Source organism: Mercurialis annua, linkage group LG1-X (assembly GCF_937616625.2).
Source record: "Mercurialis annua linkage group LG1-X, ddMerAnnu1.2, whole genome shotgun sequence".
NCBI classification, from domain to species: domain Eukaryota; kingdom Viridiplantae; phylum Streptophyta; class Magnoliopsida; order Malpighiales; family Euphorbiaceae; genus Mercurialis; species Mercurialis annua.
In genome coordinates this window covers 40,230,055-40,251,519 of record NC_065570.1, presented here as the reverse complement: position 1 = coordinate 40,251,519, position 21,465 = coordinate 40,230,055, and the positions used below count along the sequence as shown (strand labels likewise).

At 35.0% G+C, this 21,465-nt stretch overlaps 1 protein-coding gene across 1 annotated transcript; it reads right to left on the bottom strand.

Annotated features, from left to right (window-relative positions):
* Nucleotides 1–11,621: 11,621 nt before the first annotated feature.
* Nucleotides 11,622–13,448, bottom strand: LOC126669111 (uncharacterized). The gene is made up of 5 exons (XM_050362457.1): nucleotides 13,294–13,448; nucleotides 12,637–12,925; nucleotides 12,448–12,524; nucleotides 12,162–12,382; nucleotides 11,622–12,073 (listed from the first exon to the last, which is right to left on the bottom strand). Exons 1-5 carry the CDS (start codon nucleotides 13,446–13,448, stop codon nucleotides 11,622–11,624), a joined length of 1,194 nt encoding a protein of 397 aa, XP_050218414.1.
* Nucleotides 13,449–21,465: the final 8,017 nt, after the last annotated feature.

The window sequence follows — 21,465 nt, the reverse complement described above, 5'->3', positions numbered from 1 at the left end:
TTAAAGCTTCCTAAACTAGTAACAATGGAGTTTGTAGAAATGATTGAAGAATAAAGTCAAAGGTAGATGGTGATGGAGGTTTATTAAAGGATCCCTTTTACAGCTTCAGATCCTTGGGATTAGATCTCTTTTAAAAATTGACCATTTTTCTCTCAAGTGTAGGGGGAAGAGAGGACAAAAAAACATCACTTTTAACTAGAGAAAGGTTGTAGTCCGGCCTGACCAAGAGTTGTCCGGACGAACCCCCCTTTGTGGCTCCCAAATGGGAGCTCTCTAGACACATGGTCCGGCCTGACAAAGTCATTGTCAGGCCAGACCATGGCTTGGACCTGCTCTCCCTTCATTTGGAGCTTGGTTTGCAAGAACAAAAATTCATTCACTAGCACCAATTGCAAAATTCTACAAATCCTTCTAGAAACCTTGGAATGAATATGTTCTTGATGCTTTGGAACACTTGGGATGTCTACTTTATTTTTTATAAATAACACAAATCAATTAGAAACTTATAAGAATCCCAAATTGTTAAATCAATGCAGCAGGGTCAAGATATCCTTGCAATCGCGAGGCATGCTCAAGTACTGACTTCAGAATTTAATAAATCTCAGTAATGAGTTGGTTCTTGACTCTATGATAAGCTTAGGATGACTACTTAATTTTACATAAAGACCATAAATCCATTAGAAGTCTCTAAAGGTCCTAAAACCGTCACTTAATGAAGTAAGGTTAGAATTGCAAGTCAAAAATTGTGCTTCAATGCTTGTTTTCTTCGGTAACATTAAAAATGCTTCAATTAAGCCCAAAACTCTTTGATATTTCTCATGTGACCCTGGAACAGCTGAAGCACAATAATAAGGCACTTATGTTCCAAAAATATAGATAAATGAGAAAAATCAACTTATATAACAACTAGAAAATAGGAATATTTATACTCCTATCACTAGGCGAACCCGACAAGGATCCGCCTAGTCCTTTGTAGGTGACGCAATACTAAAGTATAGGCGAGTTATCCATACATGCACTTAGAGGTGGGATCGTGGGAATATTTTGAAATTCTCGCTAGACATGGGTAAGACACGACCAGCAGTTATCTCATCGCCCAAGGTTATAAATACCTTGATTCCAGCACTGAGAAGAGGTTAATCATTTATGTACCTTTAAACACTTATCGATTACCTCTAATCTCTTGCATAATGTGCTGACTTTACCATTATGATGGTTTTCAGGCTAACATAACATGCTTTCTTGTGACAATGCTATCTGTAAATATGCTCAGTTGATTACACGTGCATTTTTAGAGTTATCAATAACCATTTAAATTCTTTTCTCAATATTAACATGTGTAATCATATAATAATCAATTAAACTTAAGACCAATCAAATAAACAAATAGCATACTATCAAATAATTGAGTAGGGACTATTCTCAAAATATAGTAATTTATAAATTTAAATATTTATGTATTAAAATAAAAAAATAAAAATTAAATATGTAAAGTCATCTCTTGCGTAGGTACTACGATTATTGCACATATAAGAAAAAAAATTCAACTTTTGCTTGTATCCTAATAGGATTACTTAAATATGTTTTTTTATATGTATGTATGTGTGTAGCTATATATATCAATCATACGAATATGCATGTATGATTAATCTATTTTAAAGTCTTAAGGCGTAACTGAGTTGGTAAGGCGCTCTACAAATTTAAATGAGATCGCGGATTCGAACCGTACTCATGTATACATCCGTTTAAAATTTGGAATTAGAACTTTGCATTCAACAAGGAACCTACCCAGATTGAGTGGGGATTAGTACGAATATGAAAAATTTTAAAAGTTTCGTCTCATAGTAAGGACCCCTTCAGGACACCTCAAGTACCTTTTACCAAAATAAGCTACGTTTTTAATTTATTTGATCCCTGAACTTCCATTTAATTTTATTTTGTCCTTAAACTTGACATTTTTAGTTTAGTAGTTTATTATGATTAACATACTAGGATTAAAAATATGCCTATATAAATGATGAATTGTGCTAACATCTAAATATTTTAAATATATCCCTATAAATCTTTAGATTTTATATACATTCAAACAGTGGAATTTATAAATTCATAAATTTTACATTTCATTAATTTTAAATGCATAAATTTAATAAAATCATTGATTCTAAAAACCATAAATCCAAATGGGGTCCAAAAGAAATATTTAAAATTCGTTGTAATGAAAATAATATATGTAAACATTAAGTTACAATAGAATATTCATATTATGTAACTGCAAGAGGTGTGCCATTGTACCAACTATGAATGATCTAATTAATTACTCTTAAAATAATGTCGCTTAATAGATTAGTATTGCCTTTATGCAAAATCCTATATTTAAGAAATTTTAAATTTGATGGTTTGGTTAGGTCAAAGATAGAGGGGAAAATCAAAGTTTGTTGATTAAACTTTGTTAGATATGGGTCATTAGACTTTCAGTTTAGTGGCCCCTAACTAGGGTTTAAGTTGTTGTTTCTCCCGCTAACAACTAATTAATGAAACAATAAATTGTCCATATGCTCAAACTAATGATATGACACGAAGCAAAAAGACGCATACAAAAAGAGTTGGGTGTTTAAATTTAGTCAACATCAGTTTTAATTAGCTGGTTAATCTATTAGTTGTGAAATGAATGCATCTAGTAAAATGAAATTTAATCTATAATAGAATAAATTATAAAAATACTATATAAAAAAATATGAAAATATAATGAAAGTTCACATGTCTCATTTCATAAAACAAATATGCATCTAACATTTTTTATGAATAATAAATATATGCAAAAAAAAAACCACAAAAAATGGTAGAGACCAGATCTAAACTTTCACACAAAAAGTGGCATATTTTTAACGGCATATTAGAAATTACGACTTAAAGCAAGCCAAAAATCAATAATTTAAGAACATATACATTTTGGATACAAAAGACGAATACAAAAATAATCGTAAAACAATTATAGAATATATATAAAATAATTATAACTATAATATTTTATTGGACATTTTATATGCACAAATTAGACAAATTTAAAATAATGACAAATCATTATGAATAATTTAATGTGGTAAAAGAAGAGTCACCAACAATAATGAGAATCCATCAATTCTAAAGATAATTAATTGATAAATACAATTAAAATTGATATTAAATTTAATATTAATCCAAAAAAATTGATAAACAATAAAAATGATGAAACGAAAACAAAATTAATATAAAATTTAAAATGAATATAAAATTAAAATAAAAAAGTAAAAAAATGGATGAATAAACCAAAAATATATAGAAGATTGAAAATCATCGTCATCAAAAGAAAAGAAATGTTTACCATGACAAAAAAAGAGGAAATTATATCATTTACCAAAAAACATGAAAATAATTACAAAAATACCCGTTTACTTTTTTCATAACCAAAAATACCAGGTTGATTTAAAAATATTTACAAAACTATCAAAAATAATCAAAACTAATTACAAAAATACTGTGTATACTGTTGGTATAATGTCAGTATACTAATGGATTAAATATATAATAAAATTAAACCAACATTATACTAAGAGTATACACATTAGAACATACTGAAATTTTATTAATATTAAATAAAAATCATACCAACATTACACCACATCGTATAATAAAAATTAAACTAACAATATACTAAAATTATATCAGCACCTTGTAATTTTTCCTTTGGGTTTTCATCGCATTTCTGATATGTTTTGCGGCTTGAGTATTCAAATCGTGTTTTAATTGTTGACTTATGTGTTCCTTATGCCTAAACCTTGGTATATTACGGGCCTGATATATTTTTTGGTTGATTCATGTTGCTCATTTAATGGGTTTTATTTAAGTTTTGGAGTTGCGCAAGGGGGTTTATTGTCACTTTTTGAACGACAATCGTCACTTTTGTGAAATACGTTACAAATGTTGATGACGACTTGAGTGAATACCTGAGTGATGATCGTCACTATGAAATTTATGATCCTTACTAATTTGTGACGATCGTCATTGTTGAGAGCTTTTAGAAACGCAGATTTTTCATTTTGTGCGAGAATCAATACCCTCAAACGATTTCCCTTGTCCTCTTAGCCTCCAAACTTGATTTCTACATTTGGAAGGGTTTGATTATGTCACGACCCAAAATATTGAGCCGACACCGGCGCTAGGAAACGGGAGTTGTAGCTCCGGAACCCGTAGCAAGCCTAAAACCACTATCAATTTTTTGCAAATAATAAACAATTAATATCAAACAACGGAAGCAAATATACATATATAACATAGAATCAATTATTTACACTAACTGTTTAAAAACCTTGCGGGCTCTAGTTACCGTACCTAGTACAAACTGGCCTCGCGGTACTATATACATAAGTTAGCGTATTAAACATATCACCGTTATCTGGTGCCGTGAATAACATATATCGTACATAGCATACCAAAAAGATATAAACAAGACAGCAAGTAATATGTACAATCAAAATGTACCGCTGTCTAGGCTATGACTCTGTCAACACTGGACCACTACTGCATCACTCACATAAGTCAGAGGACTATACATACATAGCTGAATTCTGGATTCCAAAATTGGCTTCTATCTAAGTCCACACTCTAAGTACCTGAAAGACATCAAAAGTGAGGGGTCAGTATTTGGAAAATTACTGAGTGAGTAGGCACATTACTAATAGTATTGCTAAACATAACATCGTATAAGATAAAACATATCAATAAAAATCAATATTTGATATTAAAATATTATGACATGCTATTATATAATCCAAGTATTAGATCCGATTGAAACCCTAATCACACTACTCGATACGATCTATAATTTACATACGATTCATAACGATGATAATCAATTCGATCGATCCATTTGGTAGGGTCCCAAGATAGTTCAACCGAGTTAAACCTCTACCATCGCTTAATCCCAAGGTGTGGGTCCCGAGATAGTTCAACCGAGTTAAACCCACAGGATACGGGTCCCGAGATAGTTCAACTGAGTTAAACCTCGTATCCCATTCGATATATATATTCCAACTTCCATACGATACGATACGATAAGCGATGTTTGATATTCGATATTCGATATAGTTTCATGACACGATAATAATCTAGACACACTAGACTGACACACTTACCGGTGATCACACAGTCCTATTGACGCCCAATAGGTAGCACGTTTCCTCGGATCACACACTGGTTTCAAAACTATAATAATTTGACAAACGATATAATAATCGATAATAAGGATAAACGATAATCGATAAAAGCAATTATATAAGCGATATATCAAATCATGTACTATGCGATGTGTTTATTCATAATATATCAAACTAATAACTTTTAAATAACAATACACAAAAGTAAAGTGCCACTCACAGAAACCGCTATCCAATCTATGACGTGGTCGATTGAAATGATATGCTCTTGCTACTCCACGTCTGATGTCCTCACAACTTGCTGACATGTCAGATACAAATTAATTGATGTTTAAGAATTAGATATTAACCTCGTGTTTTTAGACGTATAGTACTTTTAAGTTCTAGGCTTTAGTTCCATTCTTATTCTTATTTACGTATTCGATAAGTTTTAGTCGTATAAACGACTTAACGAATACTGTTTCTCATACTCGAGAATCGTATAATGTTCTTAACATTTTCCGCTATCGTTGACTATCGAAAACGTTGAGCTAATCTCAAAGCTTATGATTCTCGGATCCAAAATTCGTCTTTTAGAGTTTAACATTCAAAAACGTCAAATACCTAGGTCGAATACGTTTTATATGCAGGTGGGTGCGAGTTAGGGTGCACGTTCGTGCACCACGTGCACAGTCCCCGGAAAGCCGTTTTCCGGGGCTTCCAACCATTCCGACGTGCTAATAACACTTTCACCTCCAAAACCCATATCTCTGTTCTTACTAAAACGTTAAAATCAATCCAAAAACGTCAAATTCAACCTTAAATCCTAATTCTACTAAAACAGCCAACATATTTAGAATTTAGAACCAATTCTCGAGCATTTTACCCTGATTTGATGCCCGGAGATGATAGAACTTCCAGTTCCGAAGAAATCGCCGCTTGAATCGCTTGAATCGGACGTCGAACGGAGAAACGGTGGCGAAACGAATTCGATCGATGGATTTTGAAGCTTCTGGAGCTCTCTCTACTGATTCTCATTCATAATTCAAAACCTTTTATATTAAGGTTAAAAGCTCATTTTGATCCCTCTTTTCTTTCTTTGTTACAACTTATTCTTTAAACTTTTCTTTTGTACGATTTACTCCATAGCTAAATCAATAAATTATTTTATTATGACTTATACGTATTATTTAGGGTTAATTCCTAAAAAAATCACGAACTTTACACGAAGTTTCATTTTAATCATGACCTTTAAAAGTTGCCATTTAAAGGTACGAACTTTCATATTGTTTCAAATTCATCATTTTAGTGTATTTTTATTGACTAGATTCTTCACTAAATCATTAATGAAAGACCAAAGTTATTAATCAACATCAAATCTTATTATCTTTCAGTTAGAGTATCTAGGATTAGGAATTTTTAGTTAGATAAAATACACCGAATTTTACTTTGGTGATAGATTTGAAATAAAATGAAAGTTCGTGCCTTTAAATGACAACTTTTAAAGGTCATGATTAAAATGAAACTTCGTGTAAAGTTCGTGATTTTTTAGAAATTAACCCTATTATTTATATCCGATAAATAATACGAATCCTAATATTAATATCTTCCTGTCAAAACTTAAAATTTCCATTTTCGAAACATAGTGGCTAAATTACCACTTTAGTCCCTGAACTTTATTTTGGACTTTTTTTGACATTTTTCCTTTTATTTAAATTCAAATTTTAGAACTGAAGTATAATGTTAAACTCTTCGCTATTACCTTTTCCGAAACCGACATCTAAAAACTTATTTATCTTGAATTCTCGGAAAATTTTCCGATGATGCCACTCTGGCAACTTAAAACTGGACACGTGGTCCAATTAGCTAATTAAATATTTTGGGGTATTACATTCTTCCCCCCTTATAAAAATTCGTCCTCGAATTTTCATAAGATTTGTTGAAACTTAAAATTTTTTTCTTATGCCTTTCTTGACGTCCATTACTACGTATCAGTCGCAGTTTCTTCCTTTTACTTTAACCCTTAGCTCTCCACTTGTAACTGTGACTTCATAATTATTGTTGCTAATCGATTATCTATCTTGCTCATAGTAGCTTCTTGCTGTTGCATTAATCATCGAATTGCTGTCCGCCTCTTTTATGCGTAACCAGTCAGCGACATGTTATCCTTATTCTTAGTGGCGCATTCACTTCATTCATACTTTTGTGAGTATTCATCTTTATAATCCCAAATATGTTGTTATAGTTCTTGATGTCATCCACCGTCGCTACTTTCCTTTCTTAAACCATTGTCTTTCATTTCCTATTTTCCTCTTTCACAGTCTGACATTTCGTCCCTTATTGACCAATCTCTTTCACATTATACCTTGTCTACCACATTCACTATTTCTTAACGTAGTGAGTTTGATATACTTTTTATTACCTTTAGTTTCTCTTTCCCTTTTTTTTGTAAGCTATAGTGAACTTCACGTCGCTTTGTTAGTTGTGATCCTTTATTCGTTTACCGTTGTTATAAACACTTCTCCTTGTGTTGATTTTAATCATGTAGCTTGTACTGCCGTCTTTCTTAACCAATATTATTCATATTCTAATCTTCTTTGCCCTTCTTTGGTTGGTTCTTGAAGATCCTCTCGAGTCTTTAATTGACTTGTCAGTCAAAATTGTCTTTCCTTTACGTCACGTTTCCTTACTTACGTTGACCTCATAGGAATCTCATATGTTTCTTTAACATTTAACTTTCTCAAAAATTATTCTCACTGACTAGCCTTCGCTTCACTTCATTTCTGCCTTTACCAAGTATTGACTTTATACTGGTTATAATCGTTCCTTAGTTCATTTTTTCCTTGTCTTTTACCTTCTTCTTAAAGTATTCCAAACTATTCATAATGTATAGGTTATGCTTAACCTTGTTAATTTCAAAATTAGGGAACAATTTTAATCTTATTGCCCGTGCACTTTATGCTTCTTCAATACTTATATATGGTCCAAATTGTCTTTCAAATAACTCAGCTTTTCTGTACTAATATCAACTTTTGTCCTTATAACATCGTGGCTTCTTAAATGTAATTAACTCCTTATTTAATTAATGAAGTATCGTTTTGTCTCTTTACTTTTTTGTATTCACTATGTCCTTTATCTGTTAATGACAGCTTTACTATTACTGTATTTACTTTGATAATCCTTCTGACGTATATCTGAAACTTCTCACTTCTCTAATCAGTTCTCGAGATCTTTTATTTGTACACGTATCTTATTACGCTTCCTTCATGTTTCTCATCACCCTTACATTTACTGATATGTATGTTACCTCTGTCTTTACATGAGTTTCTGCGATTTAATTTCACTTTGATCCGTTTATGCGTCTTTTATCTCCTGATGTTAATATTGATAAGGTTGCATATCCTTAGCATATCACTTGATGTTCATTATACAATATCATCGTCTTCATCGTCTCTTATACTCTTACTCTCTTTCCTCCGATATGATTCTTGATCACTACATTACTTATTTTGACTTAAAGATAGTCATTATATTCTTCGTCGTTTCGTATTCTTTTACTTTCCTTTCTTTTAATATGACTCTCTGTCATTACATCCTTTGTTCTAATATGAGGATAGATATCGTGTCCTATAGTCATTGCCAGCGCATCGCATCTTGATTGCGTATGCTTCCGATTATAACTTCTTACTCACATTTCACCTTACCTTTATTAGCCTCCATTACAACTTATTGTTACTGTGGCTTAATTCTGTTATTGGGGTTTATTTTATAAGTCTTATTCTTATCTATTAGAATCTTTTATTATTTGTCGCAGAGTTTCACATCTGAGTTTACTTACTAAACAAAAAGATTTCAAAACACCCTTTGGCTGGCCAGCTCTTTAAACTATTTTTCATAAATCGTTTGAAATCGTCAATACAATTGTAGCTCAGAGTGATGACACCTCTCATCACCAAAGAGTTGCTCGAAATCGCATTTTCCTTATCATTGTAAAGATATGATGCATGATCTAAATTTTGAAAATCATTTTCTTATGCATTCCTATCGTGATCATGATATGTCGTATGCGATGTCTAAGCACAACTGTACTTTGAAAAATCTTAAAAAAATTCATAGTTTTCATAAAATCGTAAGTTTACTCTAGATTGCACACTCTGCGACACTTTAACGACTTTTCTTTATAGTTATTGAGTATATTACAAATTTTTATACTGCTGTCAGTTTCTGTCGTTTTCTGAATATTCTTCTGTTAACAATGTAGTTAAACTCGATGGAAATTATCTCGTGAATCGCCTCATTAATTAGATGTATGATAGTACTAGTTAAACTCGGTTGAATCATCTCAGGACTGTACTATACAGTTTTAGTTAAACTCGGTAGAATTATCTCGGGACTAAAACCATAAGGAATAAGTATCAAAAACACGTTCAAGACAGCAGTGGTTATCGGTTATGACAATACAAGCTATGGTTTTAGGGTTTCAATCGGAGTGTTATATGTGAATGTATATAAATGATTGTTTATAGCATTGTTTTAATGTTTTATGCAACACTCATTTGTAAACTATAAACTCAATCAGTTTTAACTGACCCCGTTAATATAACCATTTTTCAGGTAATAGTCTTTTTGGAAAATAACAGACTTCTATCCTTGCTACAAAGTCCGTGTTTAAGGAAGTATGTAAAGATTAGGTCCTGTAATACCCCGTAAAAAATGTCTAAAATTTTCCGATGAGTTTTTAGTACAAATCTGAATCGTTTTCGATTTCGGTGTTTTCGTTTGTTGTCCGAGTAAATTTGGATTGGTTAAAGTCTTAAATTGGTTGTTTAATTTTAAATAAAAAAAAAGAAAAAAATATAATTACATTCTTGTTTTGCGTAAGGGTCTCAAACGAGACCCTTAACACAAAATTGAGGTCTCGTACGAGACCTTTTGTAAAATAGGGCTTTCTCGTACGAGACTGAGTGTCTCGTACGAGACCCTTCATAAATTGCTCAGGCACAATCGTGCCTCAGCCCTTCCTCCCTCTATATTAAACGTACAACTTCACGTTTCTTCTCGTTTTCTTTTTAAAACCTAAAGCTTCATCGTTAAAGCAACCTCAGCCGCCACCCTTATCCTTTTTAAACTCAGAGATCATAACCTTCATCATCCAGTCCCCATTAGATCCAAGTAACAGTAAATTGTTCTTCTATCTCTCAACTTGTTCTTTGTTTTTGATATCGTCAAAAAAAGGTTCTTGAATTCTTTCTCGTTGTATTAGCTTAAGTCCGATTATTCTTTGACGGTTCGCATCGACTCAACGTTCTCTTCGATCCCTACGTTTCGGAATCATATACGGTACGTAAAAATCCCTACGTTTGTCGCCGTTTCGACGTCGACTTGTTCATGCTTTATCTGCCGTTCCTTGAGTCTGTTATGGCCGATCCTTTTTATGATTTACTATGAATTTTTCTGTTTACATTTCGTGGTGGATTAGTAGTTAGTAATCGGGTTAGGCTTGTGGTTGTCAGATTCGACCATAAAAATCTTTCGTCTCCATGAAATTGCCATTGACCGTAACATGTTCTTGATCTCATTCTTGATAAATACGTAATGTTCTACGGATGGTTATTATGTATATGATCTTGCTTAGGGTAGAGGTTAAGAAGTCTTGAAAGTTTGATTGTCTGGGTTTGGTTTCGTGGTTACAGAATTAAGAGTTTGGTTTTGTGTTTTGTTTGTTGAGGAAGATGGTGAATTGTATGCTTAGGCCACCAATATCTTTGATTTTTCTCCTTAGGCCCACGTGAACTTCATGGAGAGAATAGTTTTTTTTTGAATTAATGGAAAGGGCTATATGACTTTGTGATAATTAAAATTGTTTTGTTGAATCAATTGAATCCTTCAAGTTAGTTTTAACGTTTAAACTCGTTTTAAATAATAACTTGAACTCGTGGATTTTAAATAGACAATTTGAACGTGTTAAATATTAATTTCGATTGAAAAGTCAATTTTGGCTAATTTACAATTTAGCCCCTAAAAGTTTCTAGATATTTATTCAAGTTAAGATTTATCTTTTGGATCCTTGTTTTGATTTATAATTTAGTAAACTAAGATGGCGTTTGATAAAACTGAAAATTAAGTGCTGAAAATTAAGTGCTGAATTTTAAGTGCTGAATATGATAATTGCTGAATTTTTTAAGTGCTGAATTGATTAAGCCCGTTTGATAACTATGATTGTTAAAAAGTACAAAAAAATATTAAATTTACCTATTTAACCTTTTAACATTAATTATCATAAATTTAAATTAAACATATGATATAAATTATTTTAACATATAAAAGTAGAACTAATAATATATGAACAATAATTATCATAAAATAAATATTATAAACTTGTCATAATATTATAAAGTACTAATGTTTAATAAAAAGATACAACAAACTTTTTATTATTATAATAAATATCTAAACTCTCCTATTCATCAACTCATTTGCAGTTTGTTCTCTTAAATTCGTCATAAACATTTGATCTGCTTGCCGATGTGTGCCTTCTTGCATAACATTGTTGTTTGGTCCTTGAAAAATCATCTCCTCTGTATCAAATTGTTCAAAAAAATCATCCATAACATTCATTTTGCGAAGATAGTTGTGCACAGAAACACAGGCGATAACAATGTTTCTTTGCACAGCAAAAGAATACGATGGCATTGTCTTCAGTATAGGAAATCGTGCTTTTAGGACTCCAAAAGATCGCTCAATAACATTTCTTAATTTGGCATGGGCATGATTAAAAACTTCTTCTTTCGTTCTAGCACGACGATCATTTCGAAAATCTGATAACCAGTATCGTGTGTTACGATAGGGAGCCATAAATCCTCTGGTGTTTGGATATGCAGCATCACATAAATAATATTTATCTAAACAATAAACAAAAAAATTAATATATAAATATTATAAATAAACATGCTTCAAAAATATGAAAAATAAATGATTTAAATAACTAACCATGTGGAGTAAAAGGAAAATTATTACTGGGCTCGCGCATAGTTTTTGTTAATACTCGTGAGTCATGTGCTACTCCTTCCCATCCAGCCCAAACAAATGTGAAAATCATGTCAAAATCACATATACCAAGAACATTTTGATAGCAGTCTCCCCTCCCTCTACCTCGATATGGTGTTTGTTGGGCAGGTGGTAAGTGTCCCATCAAGTGCACCAATTGCACCCTAAAAAAACAACCGTCAATTTTTTAAAACATATAAATTATTTATTTTTTTATCTTATATATTACCTTGAATATTTTTCGAAGTCGTTGATGATAAGTGACCTGGTCCAAGTCTGGATTAAAAGTAGTAGGTACCACCATTTCTTTTGCAAAATGTAACATTGCCTTTAAAACTTCATGAAAGTAAACATGAACCGTTTGAGTTGAATGGTTGAATCTCCGTTTCATGGCGCGATTACGATGGTTTTGACTGACAGTGAATAAAAATATTGCCATCTTTTCCTCTACTGAAATATATCGACTCGCTTGCAACCATCCTTTAATTTTAAAATGGTCGCATAATGCTAAAAACGCTTCCTTTTTCATTCTTAACATTTCCAGAGAATGTGATGCATTTCCATCCAATATTTCTTGTACATATTCACTTCCATTAAGAGAAGAGTTTGTATCAGGCCTTCTTCCAATACGACATCTAGTGAACTTCTTATATATAAGAAGTGCTGCAAGCAGTTTTAAGCTCTTTCTTTGTTTATACGTCAACATACTGTGTGATAGTTTAAAACACAAAACATTATAAGCATTAATAAAATAACAATTTCCAATTCATATGAGCAGATTCACGACAAGTACCTTTATTCTACCATAATATTTGAAGAAAAGTTTAACATATATGCATAGTAATATCAATAACTGACAGAGCCATAAACAAAATATAAAAAACATAAATTTTATACCATAATGAAAATATAACTGTATGGTTCACATTTATTTTTCAAAAACTAATAAACAAATTAGAATAAAATAATTATGTCCATAAATTGCATACTAGACATTTAAAGAAATCCTAACTTCTTAGCAATTAATTTTATCCAATTAATCCTAACATCTTCAGACTTCTTAGAAAGGACCAACCATTGCTCTCGATATGCCTTACTTTCACAAAAGATACTACAAGCAACAATATATAAAGGATCATCCACCGTCAATGTATTCATCTCATCCAATTTTATATTGCAATCTTCTATAGTAGGTCCATCTGACTCTCCAAGCGTTTTAAGAACTGCCATCAATTGATCATCAATATCATCGACTTTATTTTTTTATGACGTTTCCCATATTTCTTTTCAAGAGCTGCACTTGAATTGGGCGAATCAAGATCAACGTCAACATCAATGGGTGACTCCAAATTCACTGATGTTGGTTCATTAGCAAATGGAGATTGTGTATCATCTAAATTTACAGTATCAGGCATAGTTTCTTTAGAAGGACCCCAACCATCTTTTCCTGTTGCTGTAATACCATCAAATAATGATTTCATCTCATCTGCAAATTGCAATCCAACATATCGGAATTGTTTTGCATCGGGTACTCTCTGTTGAATGATAAAACTAATATTAATTATCTTTTTCGTCTACTTAAATATTTTAAAATATAAAAACTAATAAAAATAAATTATCTATTACCTTTATATATTCATCCCATTCTTCAGTACTCTAATTAACTGTATTTGTAACAGGATCAAACCCATGTCCGCTTTTTCCTACTATATTTGACCATATAGTATACTTTTGCTTCAAGTAATTCCATTGATTTTTCATTTGTTTTTGATTCAGCTTGAGATTTTTTTTCTCTTCAAATGATTTTAAAATTTTTAGCCAAGAATTTTTTTTTAAACTACTCCCACATTTTCCAGCTTCACTCACTTGTTCAATGCATACATCTAAAAAAAACTTAACTAATGTAGGATCTTTCCAATTGGCCCTATTGACGTCATCGGATGTCATTCCTATATATGAAATAATCAGCAACAATATGACTATTAATTATAAAAGCATAAAAGAAAGCAGTTACCTTTTCGAGCTGGCAACTCTTTCAAAAATTTCAGAATTATAACAGCCTGCACAAAGATCACAAACCGAATGATATAGATTATTATTTGAATATATGCATGTATGAAATTTATGCATATGCACGTATAATATTGTGCATTATATGTACTGCCAAGTTACATATTACGGTGGATCTAAACCTGAGAAGACTGGCCAACATCTTAATTGTCCACTACTTCTTAATTTGATAATAATACTAAACGTATATGAGTTTCTGCAACCCAATTTGACTTTGATGAAATCTATTCTTTTTTCCCTCAAATTGCATGCTACTGTAACAAATAATTAATTCATAAAACATTGAACAAAAAAAGATGAGTTGATCATTATCAATTTGCTGAATCCAAAAAATAATCTAATAATTTTAATCCTAGGACTCCTCTAAACAGTACCCAAATCTCATATTTTGTCGTGAATCTAATAATTTCAATTTTAGCAATGTTTTGCTCTAGTTTCCCATTATTGATCTTAAAAACCCGGATGAAAGAAACAGACGTAAAGACAATTTAAAAGAACAAAAATACAGAAAAGTTAATTAGATTAAAACATGATTATGAACATCAAGCATACCTTTCTGGGACCAAATAATTCCTACTCTGCTCCTAGATTCACTGATTTGTAATGTCTATGAAATTTAGAATTAGGGTTTAATGCGTGAAAGAGGAAGATGTAATATAGGTGAGTAATAATATGATAACAATAAGGACAGAAAAGTCAATTTAATAAAATTCTTCCTACTTAGCGTGTTAAGTAGAAATAATAAGTCAAAAATTAGAACTTATTATTTTAAGCAGTTTTTGACTCAACTGAATAAGTTAAGTTGGCAAATTATGGTTATCAAACCAACTTAAAAAAATTAAGTGCTGAAAAAATTAATTTAAGTTATAAGTTGGGTTATCAAACACCCCCTAAGAGTGAGTATTAAATTTGATTTTGAATATCAAATTGGCTAAATTACAATTTAGCCCTTGAATATTTTTATAACTTAATTAAGTAAGCTTTTGGGTTAGTAATTTTATACTTTGTTTTAATTATAACAAAAGTAATTAATTTGATTTTGGTATCAATTTGGCTAAAGTACAGTTTAGTCCCTAATTGGCTAAAGTACAGTTTAGTCCCTAATTGGCTAAAGTACAGTTTAGTCCCTAAACTTTATAAGACTTATTTGATCAAATTTTGTTTGTAACTTAGGTTACTTAATTTGCAAGATATTGAATTCTATTTTAAAATGGATAATTATTTTATTAAATTATTTTAATCTATAAACTCGGGTTTATAAATTTAATAAGTTTTATTTTGGGTTAGACTGTGGTCGCCCGACAAGTGGGAAGAAGCTTGGTAGTTTTAATAACTCGGTTGACTCACTGATATGGATTTTTACTTGGGTTAATTTAAATTATTTTACGAATCTATTTAAATATGTTTATATGATTTGTACTCTATAACTGGGGTTATATTTAGAATACATTTAATATAAGCGTTTATTAAATGTGGCTTGATATTGTGTTGTGCTAGTCCTATGTGGTGTCTAGTACTCTTTAGAGTTAGGGTCTGATTTTAATTATGATTTTAATATTTTATTTAGACCCGTCGACTGTTCGTACTTCAGAGGCGAACCAGAGTTGGATTGCTTGTCAAGTTTCACGTGGAATAGCAAGCAGTGAGTTTATATCTCTATTTCACGTGAACTGTTTTCGGCATTGTGGATTTGATTTGGAACGTGCTACTCGATGGGCATCATCGGGACTGCGTGCGCACCGGTAATAATTATGGTAATGAGGTAGGTTTGAGATACGTCTCACCTTAGTGAGGGCACCGGTGGAAGATACGTCTCTTCGGCTCACTATTTATTAAGTGATAATCGGGGATCGGTTATTGAGATACGTCTCACCGACACGACAATGGATTTAGAATTGTGGTTTAGGGTTTCATTGATAATCCATAATGAAAATGTTCTATTAAACGTTTTAAAGGTTTTTAACTTAATAAATGTAAATGGTTATATAAACTCTACTCAGTAAATCTGACCCCATTGTTTTTCCAAATTTTCCAGGTTTATGATTTGAGCATTTGTCGATCTCCGTTTCTTCATTCTCGGAGGTTCTTTATTTATTTTCAGAATAAAAGAGTCGAACTGTTTTAAAATCTTAGACCGTAGTAGTAGTATTGGATTATCTATGTTTTAGACTTATACTTATATTTTTAGACTATTGTTTGTTGGTATGGTCCAACTATTACTTTATCGCTTTTGGCATGATTACAGTGTTATGGTACTTAAAATTATATTGCCATACTGTTGGATTTATAATTCAAGATAAGCATACTTTGAATATATGTTGTTTTATGTACTGCTAGACTAGGCTGAAGTCTCGGTTGCCCCCGAGCATGTGGTTTTCTGCAGGTACATTGTTTTAAATGATATAAGTTGGTTATCCGCAAGGCTAGCTACGGGTTTTGGTACAACCATACCCATACCCTAGCGCCGGTCACGATTCATGAAAATGGGTCGTGACAAACTTGGTATCAGAGCTTTGGTTTCAAACCAAGGTCTTTTAAATGTTAAGTGTTTATTTGTTTGGCATGTTAAGAGACTAAATTGTCCTAGGAACTACTGCAGAATTAGGATTCGAGTCTTGTCTTTGAAACGTCATCTTTTGTTTTCAAAACTTTCTGCCTACTCCTATAGGAATGTCGTGAGTCAGTCGTGTGAATTTAATTGCTTATTGCTTATTTTATGGTTGTTTTCACTTGGGTGATTACTTATTGGCTGATTCGCCATGTTGTGTTTATTTGGTTAAATTTTGTTTATATTGAGAAATTTTGTTTCATTCTTAGGAATGAATACTCGTACTCGTGCTGCGGCTCAACAAAATGCTGAGGCTGATGACGCGATCTCTATGGAGGTGGACCAGAATGAACCGGAGGTTTGAGCTGGTAGAGGACTAGCAGGCAGAGGCCCAACTGGTCGGGGTCGAGCTGGTCGAGGTCGTGGTGGCCGAGGCCAAGCTGGCAGAGGTAGAGGCAGAGGCGTAGGACGCGGTGCTGCAGGGGGTGCTCAAGCACCAGGTGCGGCACAACCTGAGTTGGACGATTTCGACTTCAACACATTTTTGGCTGGAGTCGCTGCGTTACAACTCAACCAGGTTCAGCTGCAAGCGGGACAGGTTGCTTTGCAGGATCAATATGCAATTTTGTGTCAGAATGCTCAGCAACAGCAACCACAGGCTGGTGGTGCAGTAGTTGGTGGTGTTGGAACCACTGACAGGGATCTGGTATTGGCTTACATGAGGCTGAAGCCAACTGAGTTTGATGGTTCTGGAGACGCGCTGGATTTTCTCGAGGAGGTTAAGCAGAATGCTCGGCGACTACAGGCTACTGAGCGTCAGACCGTCGTTCTAGTCGAGATGTCAATGAAGGGTTCAGCTGGGGACTGGTTTCGTGGCTCTGTTCATGCTGACATGGCTACCATCTCCTGGGTTCAATTTGTGGCGAGATTCAGAGATTTCTTCTTGCCGTTTCAGTGACAGAGGGTCACAGAGACATGTTGATTTTGCTTACTAGGGATGATAGGTCAGTATCCGAGTACACGACAGAGTTCGTGAGGTTGGGTCGGTTCGCTCGGGACTTGCTGACAGATCAGCAAAGGGTGAACAGCAGATACGTAAAAGGCTTAGGGTGCGATTTTGTGAGTTTGCTGACTGAGACACGCAGATATTTTACAGACGTAGTAGAGAGTGCTCGGCGTATGGAGAGCTCGTTATTGCAGTTTGGGGATATTTCTGGTCCTTCGCAGACCAAGAAGTCTTCTGGCCCTAGACAGCAGAGTGGTGGTGGTAGCTATCAATCGGCACCTTCTTAGTACAAGAACAAGAAGAGGGGTGTCAAGAAGAGCTATCAGCCGTACACCTACAGTTCAGGCAACAGCGGTAGCAGCCGCAGTTTTAGGCGTGGTAACGGTGGAGGTGCTAGTTTTCCTTTCTGCCAGAATTGCAGACGTCGACATCCAGGCTAGTGTCGTTTAGCACCAGGGGGTTGTTTTACTTGTGTCCAGCCGGGACACTTTGCGAGAGAGTGTCAGGCATCTGGGCAGCAGATGTCGGCAGCTAGCGTTGCTCAGCCATCCTATCAGAGTCAGAGACCAGTGTTCTCTGCACCAGCAGGGTTTTCTCAACCTGCTGCTTCTTTTGGTGGCCAGCGAGGTCGAGGTTCTTGAGGGCGTGGTTCTGGAGGCCGTGGCAACGGTGGTAGTGGTTCTAGCAGCTATGGTACCGGGCAAAGCTCTCAGCAGCAGAGTCAGGGTCAGGCCAGAGTTTTCGCCTTGACTCCTCAGGATGCTCATGCATCTAACGCAGTGGTGCAAGGTACTATTCAGATTGCCTTTGTAGATGCTTTAGTTTTATTTGATGCGGGTGCAACCCATTCCTTTGTGTCTACATGTTTTGCTGCTAAGTTGAGTGTAACACCAACAAGTTTGTATGATTCTTTATCGGTTTCTACCCCCTTGTCTGACTGTGTGGTGGTGGATGTTGTTTATCCATCGTGTCCCGTGGTTATCCATGGAAGAGACTTGCGTGCTGATTTGGTTGTTTTGGATGTTCTTTTGTTTGACGTAATTTTGGGGATGGATTGGCTGGCACGCCATTATGCTTCGATCGACTGTCGAGGGAAGTCGGTTGAGTTTCGGATTCCAGGTGATCTACCCTTTTCTTTTCAAGGGGAAAAGGCGGAGACACCGAAGAACCTGATTTCTGCGATCAAGGCAAAGCGGATGATGAGTAAGGGTTGTCAAGCTTTCTTAGCTGTCGTTTGAGACATGGATGCTGAGGTGGGCAGTATGAACACTGTCCCAATAGTGAATGAGTTCACTGACGTTTATCCAAAGGAGTTGCCTGGATTACCACCTGATCGGAATATCGAGTTCTGCATTGACGTTGTTCCTAGAACTGGTCCTATTTCGATACCGCCGTATCGGATGGCTCCTGCTGAGCTAAAGGAGTTGAAGGAGCAGTTGTAAGAACTGTTAGACAGTGGTTTCATCAGACCGAGTACTTCTCCGTGGGGTGCTCCAGTTCTGTTTGTTAAGAAGAAAGATGGTTCCTTTCGGCTTTGTATCCACTACAGGCAGTTGAATAAGGCTACCATCAAGAACAGATATCCCCTTCCTCGCATCGACGACTTGTTTGATCAGTTACAGGGTGCGAAGTGCTTTTCCAAGATTGACTTGAGATCCGGGTATCATCAACTTCGGATTCGGGACGTCGATGTGCCTAAGACTGCTTTCAGAACGCGTTATGGGCATTTCGAGTTTCTAGTCATGTCATTTGGGTTGACTAACGCACCTGCAGCGTTTATAGACATGATGAATCGGGTTTTCAAGCCGTTTTTGGATCAGTTTTTTATTGTCTTCATTGATGACATCCTGATTTATTCTCGGAGTGAGGAGGAGCATGCTTATCACTTGAGGACTATACTACAGACCTTGCGAGAGCATCAGTTGTATGCTAAGTTCTCAAAGTGCGAGTTTTGGCTGGAACAGGTTACCTTCTTAGGACACGTGGTGTCAAAGGATGGGATCAACGTTGATCCGAAGAAGATTGAGGCGGTTATGGATTGGCAGAGGCCAAGGTCAGTTACCGAGATTAGGAGTTTTCTTGGGTTAGCTGGCTACTACCGTCGGTTCGTGCAGGATTTCTCTCGGATATCTGCACCTTTGACTAAGCTGACCCAGAAGGGTATTAAGTTTGAGTGGACCGATAAGTGTGAGGCAAGTTTTGAGAAGCTGAAGGAGATTCTGACTAAAGCTCCTGTTTTGGCGTTGCCTTCTGGCATTGAGGATTTTACTGTGTACTGCGATGCTTCTCGAATTGGCTAGGGTTGCGTATTGATGCAACATGAACAGGTGATCACCTATGCTTCTCGTCAGCTGAAGAAGCATGAGGTGAATTACCCTACACATGACTTGGAATTAGCTGCTGTGGTTTTTGCTCTGAAGATCTGGAGGAATTACTTGTACGGTGCGACTTGCGAGATCTTCACTGATCACAAGAGTCTGAAGTACATCTTTGATCAGCGAGAGTTGAATCTGAGACAGAGGAGGTGGCTAGAATTGCTGAAAGACTATGACTGTACTATTCAGTACCATCCTGGTAAGGCTAATGTGGTAGCCGATGTGTTGAGTCGCAAGTCTTCGGGCAGTTTGGCCCATATTTTTGAGGTTGGGCGTAGACCCATGGTTTGAGAGTGGCATGGTTTGATAGCTTCGGGCTACGATTTTCATGTTTCTCAGAATGGTAGTCTGTTGGCACAACTGCAGGTGCAGCCGGTTTTGATTGATAGGATTAAAGCTTTACAAGTTGAGGATCCACAATTGAAACGTATTATGGAGGAGATCCATTTGGATGGGAATTCCGAGTTTGTTTTTGTTGACGAAGTTCTCAGGTTTGGTTCTAGACTGTGCGTTCCGGATTCAGATGGTTTGAGAGACCAGATTTTGGAGGAAGCGTATAGGTCAGCTTACAGTGTTCATCCGGGATCTACCAAGATGTACCATGACCTCAAGGGTACGTATTGGTGGAGCGGAATGAAGAAAGATGTTGCAGAGTATGTTTCCAAGTGTCTGACTTGCCAGCAGGTGAAGCTGGAACATCAGAGACCTTTTGGCTATCTACAGCCACTACCTATTCCAGAGTGGAAGTGGGAGCGGATTGCCATGGACTTTGTTGTTGGTTTACCACGTACTCGACAGGGACGATTCCATCTAGGTGATAGTTGACCGTATGACTAAGTCAGCTCATTTCCTTCCGATCAAGGTTTCGTATCCTGCTTCGAAGTTGGCTCAGTTGTACATCGACAGGATTGTTAGTTTGCATGGTGTACCAGTTTCGATTGTTTCTGACAGAGAATCTGTTTTCACTTCGAGGTTCTGGAAAGCGTTACAAGAATCCTTGGTTTCTCGACTGGATTTCAGTACAGCTTTTCATCCTCAGACTGACGGTCATTCTGAGAGGACTATTCAGACGTTGGAAGATATGCTCAGGATGTGCATTCTTGATTTTCAGGGTAACTGGGATACTCATTTGCTGTTGATTGAGTTTTCTTACAACAACAGTTACCATGCGAGCATTGAGATGGCACCTTATGAGGCTCTGTATGGACGCAAGTGTCGATCTGCTATCTGCTGGGAAGAGGTCGGCGA

What these genes read in the sequence shown, in the direction of transcription:
- LOC126669111 (XM_050362457.1), bottom strand. Translation starts at nt 13,448, where the DNA reads ATGGCAGTTCTTAAAACGCTTGGAGAGTCAGATGGACCTACTATAGAA. An exon ending in TGGCAATATTTTTATTCACT is followed by an intron (nt 12,525 to 12,636) that starts GTCAGTCAAAAC and finishes ATTTTGCAAAAG; the next exon opens with AAATGGTGGTACCTACTACT. An exon ending in GACTTCGAAAAATATTCAAG is followed by an intron (nt 12,383 to 12,447) that starts GTAATATATAAG and finishes TTGTTTTTTTAG; the next exon opens with GGTGCAATTGGTGCACTTGA.